The sequence below is a fragment of the Patagioenas fasciata genome, chromosome 11 (assembly GCF_037038585.1).
Source record: "Patagioenas fasciata isolate bPatFas1 chromosome 11, bPatFas1.hap1, whole genome shotgun sequence".
In the NCBI taxonomy this organism is placed as follows: Eukaryota; Metazoa; Chordata; class Aves; order Columbiformes; family Columbidae; genus Patagioenas; species Patagioenas fasciata.
In genome coordinates, this window is record NC_092530.1 from 22,732,999 (window position 1) to 22,753,626 (window position 20,628).

General features: G+C 39.5%; 1 protein-coding gene across 10 annotated transcripts in view; it reads right to left on the reverse strand.

Annotated features, from left to right (window-relative positions):
* Window positions 1–474: 474 nt before the first annotated feature.
* AFF2 (ALF transcription elongation factor 2) overlaps window positions 475–20,628 on the reverse strand; it is a 326,277-nt gene continuing 306,123 nt past the window's right edge. For 7 of the 10 annotated variants that reach the window (XM_071813581.1, XM_071813582.1, XM_065846895.2 and 4 more), the window contains 7 exons: window positions 19,269–19,405; window positions 16,232–16,303; window positions 15,780–15,873; window positions 12,305–12,354; window positions 9,291–9,359; window positions 8,271–8,485; window positions 475–3,775 (listed from right to left, as the gene is read on the reverse strand). In XM_071813581.1, the coding sequence (XP_071669682.1) occupies window positions 3,654–3,775; window positions 8,271–8,485; window positions 9,291–9,359; window positions 12,305–12,354; window positions 15,780–15,873; window positions 16,232–16,303; window positions 19,269–19,405 (759 nt within the window). In that variant the 3' untranslated portion in view covers window positions 475–3,653. The remainder of the gene's footprint in view (window positions 3,776–8,270; window positions 8,486–9,290; window positions 9,360–12,304; window positions 12,355–15,779; window positions 15,874–16,231; window positions 16,304–19,268; window positions 19,406–20,628) is intronic. The other 3 variants (XM_065846898.2, XM_065846897.2, XM_065846896.2) reach the window with 1 other exon arrangement.

A 20,628-nucleotide genomic window follows, 5' to 3' on the forward strand; every position in this document is an offset into this window, starting at 1 on the left:
GCTCTCAAAGACCCAACACGCATCCCATAGCCAGAGATATTCACTGCACGCAGAGCAGAATATTCTGCATGCACACTGTCAAATACTTCACTTGAGACCTGCTGCAGCTCCTGACATGGAGGTTAAGTGCTATGCAAATGCCTCGCTTGAGCACTTAGGACTTTGCTGCCCTTGGATCTCGTAACGATGGAGCTTGCATTTAGCCCTTCACTTGCATGCTCCCCTCACTGCTGAACTATTGATATTGCTCCAAACTTCCTGAAGCATAGGACACAAATGACAGCCTTGTCAGCTCTGGCAATTTTATATGAAGCTTGGTGTCCTTCTGAAATCCCAGCTGCAGAAATCAAGAGATTACATCACTGTCCCAGTTTATCGCTATTAAAAACATATGTGTCATTTCTGTCCCTTGGCATCCTTGAAAAACGCCTGAAAATGTGTCATGAAATCAAGCTCAGTATCCAGAAGGCAATATAAGAACTAAAAAAGTTTATTGTGAAAACCCAACCCAACCAACCAACCGAAACACACACACACACGCACAAAAATGCAAAGCAAAAAACCACCCCAAACCAACCAAACAAAAACCAAAAAACCAAAACCAAAACAAAGAAACAAACAACCCATGATTTGAAGCCAATCTTGTAATTCTTGGTGCTTGTTCATGACTTCGAATGCCTGACGCAGGCAGCGCTAAGAGCAGACATAGCAAATGCCCAAGCAAACACACGATGCTTCCCCATGGACTGAAACAAACAATCTCATTTGATTAACTCCGCTGGAAGTAATATTTTAAGGGGTAAAATGATTCCACAAAGATGACATGTTGGCATTTGAAATGAGACGAGCATAGTGCCTGTAAAAGTGCAATAATCCTTAATAACTAACCCAAAAGAAGCATCATCCCCAGGGATAAGACGGTAATTCACTCTCCATATTTAATTCGTTTCTAAGCCGCTTTTGAAACAAGACTGCTAAATAGTAAGTTGGCTTGTGATCCTAGACTTGACTGCTGGACTTACTATAATCACGCCATTGATTCCGCGTACATTTCAAACTAAGTCACAGTATACAAAATCAGGTGGGCTAATTCCTTAAGCTGTTTAAGGAAAAGATTTTGAACAGGGGGTAAATTTAGAGATAGTCTGTTTACTGCAAGCTACCGGCAAAAGGTAACACTTTGTCTTCACTGACTGACTGCAGCTAGTGAATAGTCTTGTGTCTGAAGATTGTATTTCAAGACATATCATATCTATCTATATCTAAATGTCGGGAAGTCTAGGATTTCAGTCTACTTTAAAGGAACAAGTGACGACAGTGCACTTAATTAGACTAAATAGTTACTGAATTTCATTAGTGAGATCTTGCAAAAAGAATGGAAAACTCTGGCTTATGACAAAACCACCCCAACGCTACTTCACCTCAAGTACTCACCCTCTTAAAAAATAAAATATTTCAAGTGTTTTGTTTTCTTTTTCTTTAAAACAAATAAACAAACAACCCAACAACCACCTTTCATCTACATCTCTGAATAGCTCTCACTGTTGTGGTTTTATTCATTAGCTACCGGGGCCAGAATCAGGGTGACCAATGCTGTCAGGTTCACGTTTCAGCCACATTACCCCAACCCTCGGAGAACAGATAAGGGTGTATCGACCACTTCAGGAGCAGGAATGTGCAGATAACACAGGATGTGCATGTTCTGCAAATGCCCTTTGCAGACAACCCTAAACTGGGTGATTTCTCTGATGAAGCACCTTGGCCACATTTACAATACAGTCTCATGGAACAAAATATTAGAAATCACTGACTTTTAAGAAAAGGTAGTACCACAGGGAGCTAATATATAACAGCTACAGTAATGTTTGTCTTAAATGTGCACTGGGCAGAGTCCTTAAACTGTTCTTATTGCAAATATCCAAGGCCTGCTCTAAAAATCCTAACAGTCTGAACCTTTTAAATGCAAATTTGTCCTATTTATCTGGTTACAACCCAGTGAGTAGAATCCAATAACTCACCAGATTAAAGGATATACAGGATTATATAGCAGAAGGTAATTGCAATTAACTAATATCTGGATGGCATTTAATACACATATTGTGTTATTTCAATGAGATGAGACAGAATAATATTTACATTGCTATGAGTATTTTCTGTTTATAGAAATTGAATTTACAGTTCAGTAAGGTGTGCAGGCGTTATATCAAGAATGAGATGAGACCATTTAAAGTCTTGTGAATTATTGATATAAATTCATTTTGTTTTGTTTCATGCACCAGCGCTTCTTGCAGTGGCACCAGAAGCGCAGTGCAGTTTATAACAGGGGAAAAAAAGAAGAGGAAAGAGCAAATGTGAAATGGTGTAATTTATTCACAATTGCTTTGAAAGTCTATCTGCATTGTTTCATTATTATTCACGCATTAGAGGAATGGTCCAAAACATGACAGCATGGGCAAACAGATGCAGACCTTGGTAAACAGGTAAACTGACCGAAGTATTCACGGCCATTATTAAACAAATATTATATTGCTCTTGGGTAAATCTGGTGATTTTATTTAATTTGACATTGTTTTCAAGATAGCAAGATAATACTGTACGTTTCTAACGCTCTGAAATGAACAAAACAGGTGAAAATTGATGCCACATGGAATTATAATGTTTCAACAGTAGCTGGTTAGTTAAACTTCCAGAGAGTTTCATGAAGAATCTGCATACACTTATTAATGGACTTTTACATACAATATCAATGCTTAGAGTGTAGCGGTCCTGTTAAAATCTGCTTTCACTGAGTCACTATGCAAAGAGAGATTGTTCTATGAAGAAAAATCTTGGATGAGTACAACTGAAAGAAAATTCACAGATTTAGTATAGGAATGATAGATAAGACTATGAAAGCTAATATTTTGAAATTGCCTAAAAACTGCAATAAATTCTGCTGCCTACTGAAATTATTAAGCCAACGATAAACAGGAAGAATGGAATATCAAAACCTCACTGCATAGTGTGTCATCATTCTTTAATGAGGCATTCCTTCAACTTTTTACCTCTTAACACCTTTGGTGATCTTACATAATGTACCTGTAAGATATTCAATGTTCTCTTTTAGAGATTAAGCCTATAGGAAGTATGAAATCTTAGGAATGTACAGTGTCAGGTAATGATGCCAGAATTAAGCATCAAAAAGCTTGGGTCAGGTTCAGAAGATGATTTTGAATGAATAGCTATAACTTCTACTAATTTATTTCAGAAGGGATTTCTCATATATACCCTCAAATATTTAAGACGCTTTGTACTACTTCTCAGGAATCCATATCTTCTCAAAGTGCTTTTTTGTTTTCACTTGAAGGCAGCATGGACTTAAAACAATACTGCAGGGAATGTACCGTTCCATAAAGCACAAAAGGATGGCAGGATCCAGGAGACACAAGGCATAGAAAATTGTTGAAAATGATTAGATGGTACAACACATACTGCTCTTGAGTCAAAAGTTCCATTTAGGGTGACTTCTACTTCCGACAGATAGGATATTAAAAAAGGCAATAAAAATGAAGTTACATGAATAAACTTCCAGAAATGAGTGGAGTTCCACCAGTGATCGTCTCTGCGCTGGTAGAGGTAGAAGAATGGGGATGTTATGAACAGGGCAGCAGTCACTACAACAAATGAGCCTCAATGCGGAGCCAGTGGAGTCCTTGGCGAACGTAACGAACCAGATTGGTCATACTGCTGTGTTGTGTTAAGGGTCCCATCACTGAGTCCAGGTCTACAAAGAATTCTGCAATAAACAAGAAACATAAGTCATTTTTTCAGGCACTGGTACAGAAATATGTGTATTACCCTGGTTTCCCATTCAGTAGCAGAAGTGCAATTAGTGAGTTCTCAAGACATTGTGCATATGAACACATGGTCAGTAAGAAAGAATTTAAACAAAAGCAACAATATATTTAAACAGACCCAATTAAATTATCTATGCTGGAAGTCAACCACAACATGGTACAAGTGGTTGCCAATAGTCTTCTTTTAGCTTTCATGATCTGCATTTTCAGTTTTTGAGTCTAGTTTTGCTGACTACATGATTTAAATAGCTGGCAATGAACCGTGGCATTTCCTTTTCCATGCTGTACCCTCTCCTGGGCATGAAGAGCTAGTCTGGATCTTGCAGAAGACCTTGCTTGCTCTTTTTCCCACCCTCCAGTTTCTGTTACTGCCATTGCAGCCATTTGGGCTCTCTGCTCACCTTGCTGCAGCTGCAGGACTCAGAGGATGTGTGTGGGATGGGAGAGAAGAAGGAAGAGGAGAGAGGCAACACAGCAGGAAAATAGCACCTAGGACATGGGAACTTGTAAGGGTAAAGAAACGATGGGTAAGGCCACTGGGATGAGAAGGGTTAAGAGGACACCACTAATCAGAGAGCCACCTTTAGGAAGTAACACACGAGTTTGCTTTATGCCATGTGTTAGATGTTCTCTGGGTGAAAGACTAATCTTGTTAGGGCCAACAGACCTTTCCTAATTGCTTTCAGTGGAGAGCTGGATTGTGTCCTCTACTCTCCCACCGCTTGTCTTTCTCCTCACTGGGACACAGGCATTCCCACGTATACAACACTTACACTATTTTTAGGCGAGCATGAACCCACACATGGTTAAATGCCCCTCAGAGCTCAGATAACAACCAACAATCCCAATAAGCGGTGGCTGAGCCCTCACATTCTCACCCTACCTAAAATCCAGTGCATGGCGTTCAGCCAGCAAACACACTGTATTGGCTGCAGTCTGGGAGAGCAGATGCTGGGTACAAAATCATTATCGGTACTTTCTTCAGCAACTAAGTGCTGCTTTGAGGTTTTCTATCCAAGTATTGACAGCCTGACCCTGGGCAGCTTGGGAGCTACTGCAGTATCACAGCACAAGGTGATTTGGCTGGAGGCAAGCACAACGAAAGCTCAGGGCTATCACCAGCCGGGTTAAGATGCTGCAGCCAGCAGTTACTTTTAATCTTCCTTCCTCTGTCTTTTATTCCCCTCCTCCAGTGTAAAATCAATACATTTAGAAGTGAAATAATGCAGTGTCTTGCTTGCATTCCAGCAATCTCATTCTAGGCTGAAATAAGTAATAATTGCTTTAAACACTGAGAGTTCACCTTAAAGTCTAATTTCAGTTTAACATTTCTTGAAAAAGCTACAAGCACTGAAGCCATTTATTAAATTTATACATGAAAGATCAAGCCTTTGTCACTACAGAGCTGATAGTTTTCTACTGTAAAGTGCTGCTATCTTTGGAAGCTTAAAAAAATGACCTGATTTGGTAATGTCAGGTGAGAGTTTGAACAGCTCTCTGTGTGATTCAACACAAACTGGCCCACGGGTTGGCTTTGGGAAGTTTGCAGTTTACCTCAGCCTGCTGCAAATGCAGAGTTTACGACAAACTCCGTCCATTCTCCCATACACTCTAAACTCGCAGACCAGGGCTGATTTGACCAGGGATACACGGCAGTATGGTCCCGCTTCCCTTTTCAAACCAGATCAGCTTGGCGGGTCACAGTTTTGCTGTTCTCCCTCTTGCTACGCCTTTTTATTTTAATGGCACATCTTTTGTCAAGCTGGCAAGAAAGGCTTCTGCCTCCTTCTCTGAGCCAGCTGGAGATGGGTCAAGTCCAAACTGGAGTGTGCAGGCATCCTCAGAGGAGCACAAAACCTAAGCAGACAGTTGTGGACAAGGGGATGCTGCACAGCTCCTACAACATGGAAGAAATCCCTTGTATCTGCATGGGCATGACCTAAGAAACACTTATGACAGCCACAAGACCCAGAGGTAAAGGCTATTAGAGACTGCAACAATAGGGCCACGTTTTTATACCCATCTCTATTATCTCACCAGGGACATGTTCTTGGGCAAGACACACCCTGTGATTCAGAAGACAAGGGAAACAATGAGAGCTGACCACGAAAAGAAAAAAAAGAAGAAAGTAGTGACTGGTTCTGCTGGATCTGTGGTGCTTTTTTAAAAAAAAAGGAGAAGAAAATTCATTTTTTATCCTAATTGTGGGTTTCTCTGTGGGTTTGGGTTTGTTTCCTTGTTTTTTGAGACAATTCTTCTTTTGGGAACAAGGAAAAAAAAATAATGTCATTTTTTATGGCAAACTGACTGCTCGAACTCCTGAGAGGCCAAGAGACCTGTCCTTCCGCTGGGACCGAGGGCAGAGTCTGGGGTTTGCACCTGCCCTGTTTGCTGCCACGGCGCATTTCTGAACTCACGATCCACATGCCAGCGTACCAGAGCTTGGGCTCCGCAACAGCTGGTCCAGCTGTGGGCAAAGGGATGAGTCTTGTCCCAGGCAGCAAGATATAGGTGTTCTGAATTATTGGAGAGGTGCAGATGACATCTACTGAAATAATTACGGCGAGGCTTCATGATACACTGTAACATTTCTCACGTCAAAGTGTCTTAAACATATCCCTCTGTAAATGGATTCCATCGCGTGACATGACAAAGACCTTCAGAGTACCACAGCAGTTCTTATACACTTTTTTGTTACATGATTAATTTTTAAAATTGCAGTTTAATGGTATTTAAGCATGCAACTTTAAATTGATTATTTAATTAGAAATGAGGCATCTTTCTAGACAAAATGTAAAGAGGGATGCTATAGCATGTGTGAAACTCTGATCTCTCTCCAATGGTTTAAAATACTTAAATGAAATTTGAAGTAACATGGACTTTCCATTCCCTGTAATGGCTGCAGTTTGTAAAACAAGGTGTGAAAGAACAGAGCACAACCCTAGATGTCTTGCTTATGTGAGAAACCCTTACTCATGCAGTCAGTTCCACCAAAGTCAAAGGGACTGCTCATCTGAATAAAGATTATTCCTACGTGGCTTTGCAGAATTGGGTTTATTTGATCGTAAATCAAAACAAGAACAAAGAAGAGTGTAGGGGGGCAAAAATGCAGAAAGAGAGTCAGCAGGTTTCTTCTCATCTAGCTTGAGGACTGATAACAGCAGTGGCTGGGTACATTTTCTGTCTGCTGGCTGAATGCCTGAGCTATTTTGATTCAATACCAAGTAGAATATTTAACAACTCCACAACACACAGGGCTAATTACGAGATTATCGCCATCTCTTTCTCCTATCAGAGCATCCTTCTGCATCCCCACTGTAACATTCTGCTGTACATTTGACAGGGAATCACTTTCACATTTTGTGAAAATGGATGCAGCTATGGAAAAAATCCAAAATGACTGCACTGCTACTAAATTAACCAATGCGAACAAAGACAAGAAGCAGTGGGGAGGACTGGACAGAACTTCTATTATTGTTCCTCATCCAGGGATAGATCATTATGACCAGCCATTCAGACATAAAACTCTATAAATCTCAAGCTTAGTTTCTCTAAATCACTGGAAATTTGCCACTGACATTAATGGGAGTAAGATCAAACTGCATACAGTGAGTACATTTGTCAGGGAAAGTCAGCCGTCTGAAATCTCAGTGTAATTTAGAGAATGAGCCAATTCATGATGAGAGTATTTCCCAGTTAGACTCTGCACCTCCAGTGTCAAAGAAAGCTTTGTCAATGATTTGTGTAAGCCCAAAGCGGGAATCTGAATAATTACATTATCATGTGGAAGTTCACAGCTGGCCAACAACAGGCCAAAATTGTCCTTTAGTTAGATCTCAGCCACTCCATTATACTCGATATCAGCCAGTCACAAACTGCTTGCCAAAACTCCTTTGAAATGACTGTGGTAAAGAGTTACATTTTGTTGTTAGGAATAAACAAGCAGATTTTCAATCCAACCATAGGAGAATCAAGGTCATGGCTTTCAGTGGACATCTCCTAATTGGATTCCCTGCATAAACATAACATCTGATGTTTGCTTATTATCCTAGCTAGCATTTTAATAATCTTAAACCAGTTGACAGAGCCATCTGAAAATAACCTCAGTGCTCTACAAGAAGCTGAAACTGTGAAAGAATTTGCAGACTCAAAAGCTCTCATCACTTGGGGCCCATGTTTGCTAAATTTTTTGCCAGCTGCTCTGATAACCCCATGTTCAGCGTGTGTTACACGTTCCCCCTCTGTGCTTGACAAGGGAAGATATGCATTGGCTACAGTGACCAGCGAGCAGATTTGGTCTGTGTGCTCAAGCTGTCACAATTGTGTTCTTAGATGAGGTAGTTCTGGGTCCAATTCCCAACAACGTCTACAAGAACGGAAAGAAAGCTCAAGCTGATGAGCCAAAAGGGACAGGGAAGAAGCTGAGTGAGGCACCTTTGTTCTCCTTAGTCAGCTTGTCAGCCATGTCCCAGTGCTCGTAGCTCCGCAGGACGTTGTTGGTGATGTTGACGTGGCTGGCAGCCATGTGGTGGATGCGCTGAGGGATGGTGATGGTCCCCGCCGAGGAGGAGCTGGCGGTGCCTGCGCTGCTTCCAGCAGAGTTGACGGGAGACGGGCTCAGGGACATGGGTGATGGTGTTTCTGTGCTCCTGTGAGAGGTAAAGGGAGAGTGAGTCCCCTTCACACACACCACTTCATGACTATCCTAAATACACTTGAAAAATTAGCTCCACACCCTAGTCAGGGGAGAATGTGCAGTAGTATCTCCTGGTTTTATGAGAAAGCAGAGCTTATAAACCGGGAATGATTGAAAATAAAAAGAGATTTAATTCTTCCTATAAATGAACCTGTTATTAAAAAAAAAAAAAATCTATCATAAAAATAGAGCAATCTTTCAGAGAAAGAAGTATCTCATAGCTGTAATGATTTTTCTACCTGCTGCCAGAAGCTGCAATGGCAGTTAGAAAACACTCAATGTGCAATATTGGCTTATTATCAAAGCATTTTGTGGAAAACACAATGACAGTTTGCTCCAAATACAGTCACCACAATAAGTAAAGTGCAAGTCTTAAAAGCACCCTGCAGAGCAGTATTAGGAGCTGAGGGTACTGTAGGATTATGAATACCTCTATAGGATTCTTTAAGACTGGCTATGGAGATTTGTTTCTAATTGCCTACAGTTCATCTGCACAGTTTTGTATAGAGCAGTGTTTTAAGTTACCTACTTAGTGCAGCACTAATGTTCTAATATAGATTTTCCTTTAATTCTAACACCAGCAATTCGGAATCACCTGCTGGCTGCAGGCAGTGTGGAGGTCAGCACATCAAGCTCATGTTTATTGCTATGCAGCACTCAACGCTCCCATAGAGCTATTCTCTTTGAAAATTTGTCTCAGTGAATAAGATTAAGAGTTCCAAAAATGTCTTCTCTTGCCCCCATTTGGAACCACTTACCTAAACAAATGCATTCGATTTGCTGTGGAATATGCTTGAAAGGCAAGACCAAGATGCTCCTGGCACTCTCTGTGTGAAGCAAAGACATCAAAACTCTCCGGACAGGGAGGCTGCAGCCCCTTCTCTACAGGTGACTGCTGATGCAGTGCAACAGCATCGAGCACTCAGCCCCATCACGGGCCTGATCCAAACCCAGGGCAGAAAGGCTCCTCCTCTTGGCTTTAGAAGCCACCACCAGTGGTCCTGAACACGCAACGTGGGCACAGATCTGCTGTGCTGGTGCCCTGCAGGTGCTGCAGGACAGGCTGCTGCCAGGGCACGGCCTTGGGCTAGAAGGCATTGGCAGCAACAGCTTTTGCTGCAGGTTTTCCAGCAATGCCCTGCTATTGCCTGCGCTCAACAACAGGCTCCTCAAGATGCGATAGATTATTTTTCCAGGGCTAGAGACGGCGTTAATTCAGCAGCTAGTAGTTTTTAACACAACTTATGTGTTATAGTGTAAGCATATCCTACGGCACAACTGTTTTATTTTTAAGTCTCAAAACATCCCGGTTATTTGACATGCCACAGTGTCTTTAATGCACAGAAGAGCTGAACTATACTAGATTAGGTCTGGGAGCAGTTAAAAACCATAAGCATCTGCGGGGACCAGGAGCATTTTGTTAGAGCCACTTACAACAAGCTGACGCACTTCTGCCAAATAAAGCACATTGTTCATTGGATTTACCCTGTTGTGCACAGCCATTATTACTGTGGTGAGTCTATTAAATCTCTCTATTTTGTGCTGTCGCTAAAGGTGGGAAACATTTCTGTAATGAAACCAGGGAAAATTTGTTTCATTGCCAGCCTGGAACTCAGGCCAACTTTGTAGAGGTTCACAACCCTTTCAAAATAAAGTGGTCAGAAATTCCAGTAAGCCAAGCTGAGATTTTTGATGATTTGAGATCCACTTCATGGCAATGGATAAGTTTTGCTTTGTTAAAACAAAGGTCTAAGAATACCCTGCTGTGTCTCCATTCTGAACCAGGCTGCCGATCTGTCTCCAGTGGTACCACACCCTGATGGTGTTTGGTCTCCCCTCTGTGGTGTGCAACTTCTCTTCCCATCTGGTACAAATTGAGATGAGAATAAGAGGAAAATGTGGAGCCAGAAGCCCCGGGGAAGGGGGGAAGGCAGAGCACATGCTGCCAGTGGCAGCACCAGGCCCATGACAATCCTTGGGGCCAGCAGGAGACATCTGAGATACATGGCAACTCTGAGCCAGCTGGAGAGCTTTTCTTCCTTCTGAGACTCCAGACAGAGGGGACCAAAGACCTGAGTGTAGACTGTGCCATTTGTGTGTCGTAATAACACCATTATAACAAGGCCTTGTCATATTCAGTTATTCTTACACATCAAGTACTTCGTTCTCCGAACAAAAGAGAGAGATGTGCGCTTTCAGAGCTTTAGTTCCTTATTTCCAAAGTTAGTGGGAAGAGACCGATCAGCTGGGTGTTCTGTTAGAAGTGATGCTGACCTGAATGCTGGGTTGCTGCTGCCTATATTGTGGCTGGACAATAATTTTCTTCCCCTCAAGTCAAAACCCACTGATTCTAAATCCTGGACACCTAACCAGCTCCTTGAAATAGCAAGGGAGATGTCATCACCTGCAGAGCACACACTTCATAGGAGTCTATTATAGGACAGGAATAAAAGTGTAGCTTCTGTTCCATGACATTTTTAGGCATGAGTCACTTCCTTAGAGACCAAAAGAGTTGTAATGCTCTAGTGGTCTATTTAGGCACTAAAGCTTCATGTAGACCTTACTGTATTTCTACTGCAATACAAGGTTTCACTGACATTTAAATGCCTTGAAAAACTGGCATATATTGAATACTTTAAATTAGTAGATGTTAAATTATCTTTTTGGTTTTTGTTTAAAGTGATTTTGTATTTCATCACTTTAGTTTGTGTTATAATCTATACTGAAGTATCTTTATACACACACATATTCAAAATAACTTCGTGTATTTAGTGTATGTGTGTATACACTCACCAAAATATTTTGAATTATCTAAGACAATACTTTCCTTTAAGCAAAATGTTGTCATCTTTGATTTTGCAGTCTATTGGAAAACTTCAATTCTTTGTGTGCTAAACTTCAATCCATTTTATTACGTTGTTTCTTTGTGTGGTTCCTCGGAAATGTCTAGCAGTCTTTTCTTCTCATGAACCACCAGAAACCATTAACAATAATGATTTTCACCTAGAATTCAGCCTACTCAAATAAAGAAGGAAAGAAAGGTAAAGTCCTTCACCTCTGTTTCAGCTCTATCTCTATGTGTGGCCAGGAGAAACGAGCAATATGTCAGGTGGCAAAAGACATTGCAAGATAAAGGCAAGGCTGCAGAAGCAATGCACCTCCATTGAACAGCAGATCTTAATTGCATTATCCCGACTTCCTATCTGGGGTGAAGGTGTTTTAACGCTAGAATAAAGCCACTGATAATTGGTTGACTAAGTGCCTTCACATTTTCACCACTATTACACCTTCAGCACTTACCATATATCAATGAAATATTCATTGGTCTTTCATTACTGAACGAATCATTGAAAAATCATTGCAATGAAGGTTAACTTTACTTTGGCTTCCTGAAATGACATGGTACTTGCTAGCTAATTAACAGATATTTTTATGGCCTTCATTTGGCTCGAGAAGCAAACCGTCAAAGAATTCAGCACAGATTTTTGCACAAAGATGAAGATGTTTCAGCTCTTCCTTCCCACCCACACTGGATGGCTCACATGGGTAACTGATTCAGTCCAGGGGGAGCTCCTCACCCCCACAAGCCCAAGGCAGCTGTAAGATCAGTTCTGTAGCCCAGACGAACATTTTCTACCTGCTACGTATTTGAAACGTACCTGTAGCTCCAAAACCACTGAGTCATGTCCTGTCCTTTGCCTTTAGAGGCACCAAAACATTTCCCCCCCCTCTTGGAACCACTTGTTCCCAGACAGAAGCAGAAAATACTCACTTTCCATTGCCGCCCCAAGGTGAGGGGGCCTGTGAGGCTTTTGAAGAGTTCTGTAAGTACAAAACCAAAATGTAAATAAAGGTGACACAAGTACATGAATACTGATGACACAAGGCTCCACACTCCCTGCTCTTGTTGCAAGAGCTATAGCATACGTAGCAGAACAGCTCTGCACATCAGTCCCATAATTAGATGGCTGGTGGGTGATTGGTAGGTTCCAACCAGTAGCTTCAAAGTCACTTGATGAAAGACAGAATACAGTAAATTTCCAGTAAAAGCAGAAGTAGTTCACAAAGAAGTGGTTTAATTACTACTGAAACATTTTCTACAAAGTAATTTCTTCAGAGTGCAAATGACTTATCTTTAGGGGGACTTGCAATCTTTTAGTAAGAAACAAAAAGGATTTGGGTTGACGCCTTAACAAAATTAATCCCTCCCAAGTTGCCAGGGTAGGTGGCTTGGGATTCAGATAGCAGTGGAAATAAAACTTCTAGTAAGGATCTGCTTAAATGTCCTTGTTTTTATGTATTTTATTTGCACAAGTTGACTTTCCTTACCTGCTTACTCATTCTGCCTTTCACGTCTGTGTAGCACCTTGTACAACCCTGTACAAAAAGATTGCCCAGCAAGAATAAAGCCCAGATTTTTCCAGTTTTGCTCAGACTGGGTGGTACCTTACTTAGTTCCCATAAAAAGTGATAGGATCAGGGCTGTAGTTATCTATGTTTGCTTTCTGAAAACAATCGCTCTGAGCTCCCTTGCAAAGGAGTCAGCATGCACAGTGAAAACTCAATCCAATTTTACAAGTTCTCTGCAAAGTATTACCGTCGCTATTACAAGATTCATCTGGTTACTCTAATTGCTATTTTGCATCTGAGGCACAGAGGTTCAGTGGAGCACAGAGCAGCCCAGGGCATGGCCCAAGGTCACACAGCTGCTTCTGGGAGCAAAATCCTATGCTTGGCTTCTAAAACACAGCTCAACTTGCCAAACAATATTGACCAAAGCTGAAAACACTGACCAAATCATGACACTGGCTTTACCTGTGTGTGCCTATACAGCACAACGCTGTGTTTCATTAAAGAAGTGAGCATGAAATGGAGTGTTTTGCAGTACAGAGCATACATAGTACATATTATATTTTTGCCACCCATGCATATGTAAAAAGGAGGGAAATCCTAAACTCCCCTGAAAAGTCTTCAGGGATGAAGAAGAAGCTTCAATGTTAGTTTCTACTGCCTGGGGATTGTTTCTGACAGTATCTGGAGACAAACACTAGATCTCTCAAGATTAAGAAGACATCTTGATGGGAGATACTTACTTGATAATGAAAACACTTGAAATATTTTTTTGCCAATGACTATCAACAACACATTTTCAAAACCATAAAAATCTTCCTCAAACTTTTAAGTGAATTACACCAGAGGATGCCACTTTTGCTAATCTAAAAAGTTTTATTTAAATTTAAAACATTTATCATTTTAGTTATATTTTACTCCACATTGTCTCTAAATTTCAAAACTGCTTTTATGATTAAATTTTTTTTTGTTGTTTTGAATTGTCAAAAATATAAATTTGAAACTTTTAATTGGAAATTAATCAGAACCAGTTCTCTCCGCAAACGGTTTCAATTTGGACAAAGCAGCATTGCTGAGGAAAAGTATGAAAAACAATTCTGCCAAAAAATTCCTCTCCAGCTCTGCTGCAAGCAGTGGGCTGCTTGTCACACTTAAAACTCTGCAAAATTTTGAATAACAACCCTATTCGAATAGTTAATCTGTTTCATTTGTATTACAGATTCTTGCTAGTGAACACAGAGAACATTGTGCAGTAACACAAAACTAATGTGCAGTTAATAGCTCCCCTTCTTTTCTTTTCCCATCCTATGCCTTTCCTACAAAAAGATCCTGAATGTATAATCTGCACACACTCAAACACTACTTCTAGCAAATGAGTTACAGTGCCCATAGCACATAGACAGTACCTTTAGCTGAAATATTCAGCTCCAACTGGATGCCTAAAACCAGCATTCCTGATTTGCCTATTTTATTACATTTTAAATTTTTTTCTCTTATTTTTTATTTAGGTTAAAAGACATTTTCTCGGTGCAGATGCAGTAAAATAGTCGTATGCTGGGAGGAGTAATATGTTGTTCACTGTACCTACTTGCATAGTTAGAGAAAGTGACTTTAAGGGATGAAAGACCCCCCCCACACCTCCTTTTTGTTATCATTTTTTTTTTTAAAGAATTCATTACTTTGTACAGTAAAAGTTTATCAACTGATTTGTCTAATAACCTTATTTTAAGACACAATCTACATCCATCCTGGAAAAAACTGAAGTGGATGGAGTGTATTTCATGAAATTGCTGAGGCTATGAATGTGTCTAGTTCAAATGTGATTTATTGTGCAAATCCCTGACTGAAAACACTGTTGAGTACAACAAAGGCACTCCTAAGGGCTCCAGAAGAGCCTCAATTTAAGCAGAAGATCAGGAGTAACATTACTGAAGTTAACAGAGAGACACACACAGAGGACACGGGGGATGTCAGGACTAAGTGGTGGTTGTTAGCGTGATAGGTGTGGGGGTTTACTGCAGAAGGATCATTTTGGCACCATTTACATGAAAATATTAAAACTGCAGCGTTAAACATTTTACCGGTTTGCAGTACTAATATGTCAAAGCCTGGAACAAATTCACAGAGGCTGAAAAAAACCCAACAAAAAAAGACTGATGGGCTGACAAACCAGTATAATTACATAATTACAGAATAATATGCAGTAATAAAGCACAAGAATTAATGTGTGCTTCAAACAGCATTAACCAGTAAAATATAAACATCAAAACCTTGGCAGAGCTCAAGAAACATTCTGTTTCGCTGTTAATTTAGGAATGGTGAGGACTTGTCATTGTTACACTGGGTAAACAGCATTTGACAAGGTAAAGGAAAACATCATCGAGTCATGACAATCAGCTGATTCCACTCAATTCGAGGTAATGGCAATCTTTCAAGATGTGGATAAGGCAATTTGAAGTTCCACAGAAATAAAAGGAGAAATCTCCGAGCGTGCAATAAGCTTGAGCAAATATCATCGAATTTAAAATCTAAATTTAACAAACTAAAGCCTAAATAATTGCTTTATTATGGTTCATTGGAGGTCAGTTCATAATCACCTGCATATTGAAATCTTGACAGAATCAGTTTCCTTTACAGAAACTTGCATAAACACTACATGGTGTTGAGAATAACGTTATTTTAGTAGAATTACTGAGTATGGTCCTTTGAATCAAGTGACTAATCCAAAAATCCCCCAAATCACTTCTGTCCCCACCCCCTGACAGTCATCCTGCCTGCATTTCCCAGGGGAGAGGTTAAATGTGGGACTTTTAAGTACTGCAGTTATACTTGTGAGAGCTCTCAGTGCTGGTATGAATTTCATTTCATATCAATAAATTAAATGGCATAAAGATTACCTTAAAATATTCCATCAGAGATCTGGAGTACTTCATAGCATGGTCCTTCTTTAGTTTAAACATTCTCAAGTAGAGAAGTGATAAGCATCGGTAGCTGTGGTAATTAGGAAAGGATTATGTTAATTCCATTGCTTAATGAAACCTATAGACTGTGAAAAAAAATATGCTGACCTATATTTTGCAGTTTCTGTTCTAAGGTTAGATTTTGAAATGTAAGCAAATGGAGAAAGAAAAAAAAAAGTGGTCAAAAGCATTAAAATCCCATCTTGATAAGAGTATAAATTAGAAGAATAAATGTTTAGTCAGCTGCTGAAGAAATCCATTAGTTATCCTTTAATAGTTTAATGGAAAACAAGAATAATGATCTTCTGTAAGCTGCTTAAGTAATTCAGTACTTTTAAAGTCCTCCTTAAGATTTTAGCTGCTTGTCTCATTGTCACAATGGGACTTACCATAAAACTGCTAATTTCTTGTCCCCTTCTGTGGCAGAAGAGCCTGTGAAATTCTTGAGTCTCATTGCATACCTTGTCAGAAAGGTGGGGAGAGAAGAAACTGAGAGTTAAGATGTTTCCAGGAATACAAGTGACACTCTGAAAAATAACAGCCACACACAGATATTCTTCTCCAACTGCAATAGTTAGTGAGCACATTGTTCTATAACGATATAAAATTCAACAGAAAGAACCACTTAAAATCTGAAGGGCTAAAGTAAATCATCAACCCATTTTCTGGGCCAACAAGGAGAACTATTCTTGGGCATATTAATTTATCATAGCCGGCCATCAGGCTGGGTCCTGCAAACATCGTGAAGAGCGTTGGGCAGAAGCATAAAATCCTAGCCCTGTATGTACTAAAGAGCAGAGTAATATATAACCAGGTCCTACATGTACTACTTCGGGCTTGAATAATACCTTCAACATCCTTCTCATAAATGCTTCCTCAGACCTCTTAATATATTTTATATAGAAAACAGTTTTAAATACAGGGAAGGTCTTGTTCACAGCTTTTCAAATTCTTGGGTCCATTAATTTATGAGTCTTGTGTACTTGGTCTTCCCTCTCTATTTAATTGCTTCTGTCCAGCATTTGGGTGATCAAAGATTGAGTATTCCTACCTCCTCTCCCTCTCTTTTTTTTTTTTGATTTTAACTAAGTGTACTCCATTCCATGCATTTAGCCTCTTGAAAATCAATTCATCGCATAAAATCATTGTTCTGAGCCCTAATGCAATTTCACAGGTACTTGTGTTAGAATAAGTAATAGGGTTCAGCGTTGCGTAAGAAAGTTTTAAGGTATCCAGGCAGCCTTGATGAGTTCTCATTTACACGGAGGTAATGGAGTGCAGGCAGTGCTGCTCTCGCTCTGCCTTTCTCCCACCACCCTCATCATCCTCTTACAGCTGTAGCACACCACCTGATGTGCTCCTTCCATGTCCTATCGCACCTGCTCTCTGCTATTGTTTTTCCAGTCATACTGAATGAATCTGATCAAACACAAAGATATATGTCTCTTTGGGATTTTCAGCGTTATGTCAGGGATTTTAGCATCACCATTAACTTAAAACACCTTGGCCGGTCAGACCTGATATTCCCAATCTCTTTGAAACTTCACTTGTTTTCACAAATTGGTGTCTGATGAAGATGCTCAGGGAAAACGAAAAGGAAAAATGGTGCCTCTGATGAAAGGAGGAGTAAAAATAAGAAATACCTCCTTCTATTTCTTATCTCACAGTAAAAATCTATGTTAACATTAGGAGCTACATTGAGAAAGTGTGTGTGCACGGCCGCACATTCGGTTTGTACATTCAGCACCCACAAGAATTGTGTATTTGTCCATGGAGTTTACTGAACTTGCACCAACCTGCTGCTCACCTGGGCAACCACCTTTCTCCATGTGTGGCCACTGACAGCAATTAAACAGGCAAATCAGTCTCTCATTGGCTGCCTATAAGGTGCTGTACAAGAACTGGTAAATTAAGCTCTACCTTTAATGGCAGGTGGTGGAATTAATCTCACCCAACTTTAGCTATTTAGAAATGGGAGATCTACTGTAATAAAGCCCTCCAAATTCTTCTACAGCCAAAAGCAGTTCAAAAAGCAATCCAAAAGCAGTTCAGTTGCTGCTTCCATGCCAAGGTCTATCTATCATGTGGCCTGTGGCTCTTGAATGAGTGAAGGTTTTTGGTCCATCCACTTCTGAACAGACTGTTGGACTGAGGAACAACATTTTCAGCTGTGACAGGTTGTTTTCTTACAATGTAAAAATAAATGCAGGCTCCTCTGAAGAAGCAGTCACCTCTTTAAAGGTTTCTTTAAATACAATTTAGCATCTTTTTTTTGTTGAGTAATCTCTTTAGATTTTCTTCTTCTCTATATGAAGTGTAAAATGTAAAAACATGTATTTAAATATTTAACAGGCATATTATTTACCTGAGAGTAAAAGCTTCTTAAGATTTGATATATTTTATTATGTAAATATCCACTTATTCAATGTGTAAAACATGCATAATTTTTGGCAGTCCCTAATAGTGAATCGCGCATGTTAAAATCTTGCAGGTTAAAAAGCCCAACATTTGTCATAGTAAAACACAAACATTTAGGGCCTGATTTGCCTCCTTTTCTTTCCCTTGTGTAAAGTGTCAGTAATTACACTGACATTAATGGTGATATTGCCAGTATACACTGGGGAAAGCAAAGGTGCATCACAGTGAAGGGGAAAAATCCTGTTGTTCTACTTACAGGTAAGTTTAATCCTGTTTGATTTCACTTTGATAATTTGCACAAGTAAAGCAAACAAGCCCTTAGTTACTCAGGAGACTGTTATTTCTACAGAGCCAACACTATGAAACTGCTGTAGGGAACAGTAACAGATTTAAAAATAATAATTTGGACATTTTATTAATAAGTAAAGGCTCTTTCATTCATATTCTCGCCTATGAGCCTACAAAACTGTATGAAAACTACTTCAGCTGGTCCACATTCCTTTAGCATTTAAAAATATACTTTTAAAATTAAATACATGCAGACTGGTTCCTCTCTGGCTATGATCTCATGTGTCAATTTCACCTTTTTTTTTTAACAGCCAAGTTATAAACCTCTAAAAACAGGGTTTGTAATATAAATCCTGATAGACTCACTTTAATGCTTTGAATTATAAAAGTACACCTTTTAAAAGACAAGTGTCATTGCCAAACAGTGAAATTACTATACTTTACTTCCACCCACTACATTTCAATTTTAATTTTATGAATATTGCAAATTATAACACTCACATTATAACCTCTAAAGGGGATAATTTATAAAAGCAGTGTCCATCAATTATAAATTTTCCATGACATTAATAAAATGGCAAGAACTAATTATGATGACTTCTGAGATGAAGATGCCTTGGACAAATCATTAATACGTCGAAATGGTATTTTTTAAAACATAGCAGGTTCTAATTATGACTGAAATGAGATTATGAAAATGATCACAGAAAGGACATTAACCTGATGAGTTCCACAGTCTCTGAGTACATGGTGTATGGAGATTTAGCTTCTAATGGATCTCGCTCCATAGCATTCCCGCACTCGATGAAGGAGAGGGCAGCATCAGCATAATTCACTGCTTTGCCGAACTTCTCCAGCTGAAATGAGAATGAAAATCTTTCAGCTTTAAATTCTAGGTAAATAAATCATAATACAAAGCAACACTAGCATTAGGATGAGAGCAAAGTGACATTGGTAGTTAAGAATGAATTTATACAGTAATATAGGCAGGGTTTAGGTTTTTACCCAATCTTTTCAGGTCATATATAGCCAGACAGGCCACAGAGGAAAGTCAATGTATATCTTTTGGCAGGCATGGATTTACACAGGCAACGAGTGACACTAAGCATGTTTGAACAAATCCACATTGCTCCTCAACATATGAACTAGGTTTGAATGTCACTATGCAAGGGCTAAGTCACAACTCCATGGCAGTTGTCAGATGTCACATTCTGTGTTAACCGTTGACCAAAAAGAAAAATAATCTCATCACTTATGTGGTGACTGAAAGAGTAGGGAAAAAAAAAAAAAAGAGAAAATATAGCTCTGCTAAATATTTTATTTTACTAGGATTTTATTGCAAAAGGTTTTAGCCCTCATAATGGTTGTGATTAAACTGACTTAGACATACTGATTTCTTTTTTTATGTGTAATGAATATTATATATGACATTTTTATAGTAAGTATTTTATAACAGTATTTAACATTTTCAATTTTTGATAGCTAGATAGGAGAATTCTACTAATGTGGCATTTGATATAAGAGATCCTATATACTTTAAATAATTTTAAAATTTCTATGTCTCTATCAAAATATTTTTGATGCATCTGCATATGTTTTCCACTCACAAGATGGAAGCCTATCCTAGCAACATATTAAGCAGAATGTTTAGTATTCATCTAAGGTAAAAGTATATTTGCTCTTGAGGCTTCTTCTAAGCAATCCTCATACCAAGTTCCCTCTGCATACCTTTAATTTCACGTTCTGATCTTGTGCGCTAATGATGTACAAAGCCTTTGTATAATGGACAGGTATTACTTGAATGATCACAAAAGGGGAAATATTTCTAAATGTTTTCTCTCTATTCCAATGGCCACTTCTCAGCATATTCTTAAAATTCCTTGCCTTGAGTCTTCTGAAACGACTTTTGTGGTATAAAAAAGGAAACTGGCTGCAATCAGGTTTAGTACAGACACACAGGTCTGAACCAGAAATGGGATCTGATCCTGCCCTTTGCTTGACGCTGACTCTAGTGGAGTGGGTGGAATTACTCCAGCTCATCACAGCTCGGCAGAAACCAGAGTAGGGTCTCCAAGATCTC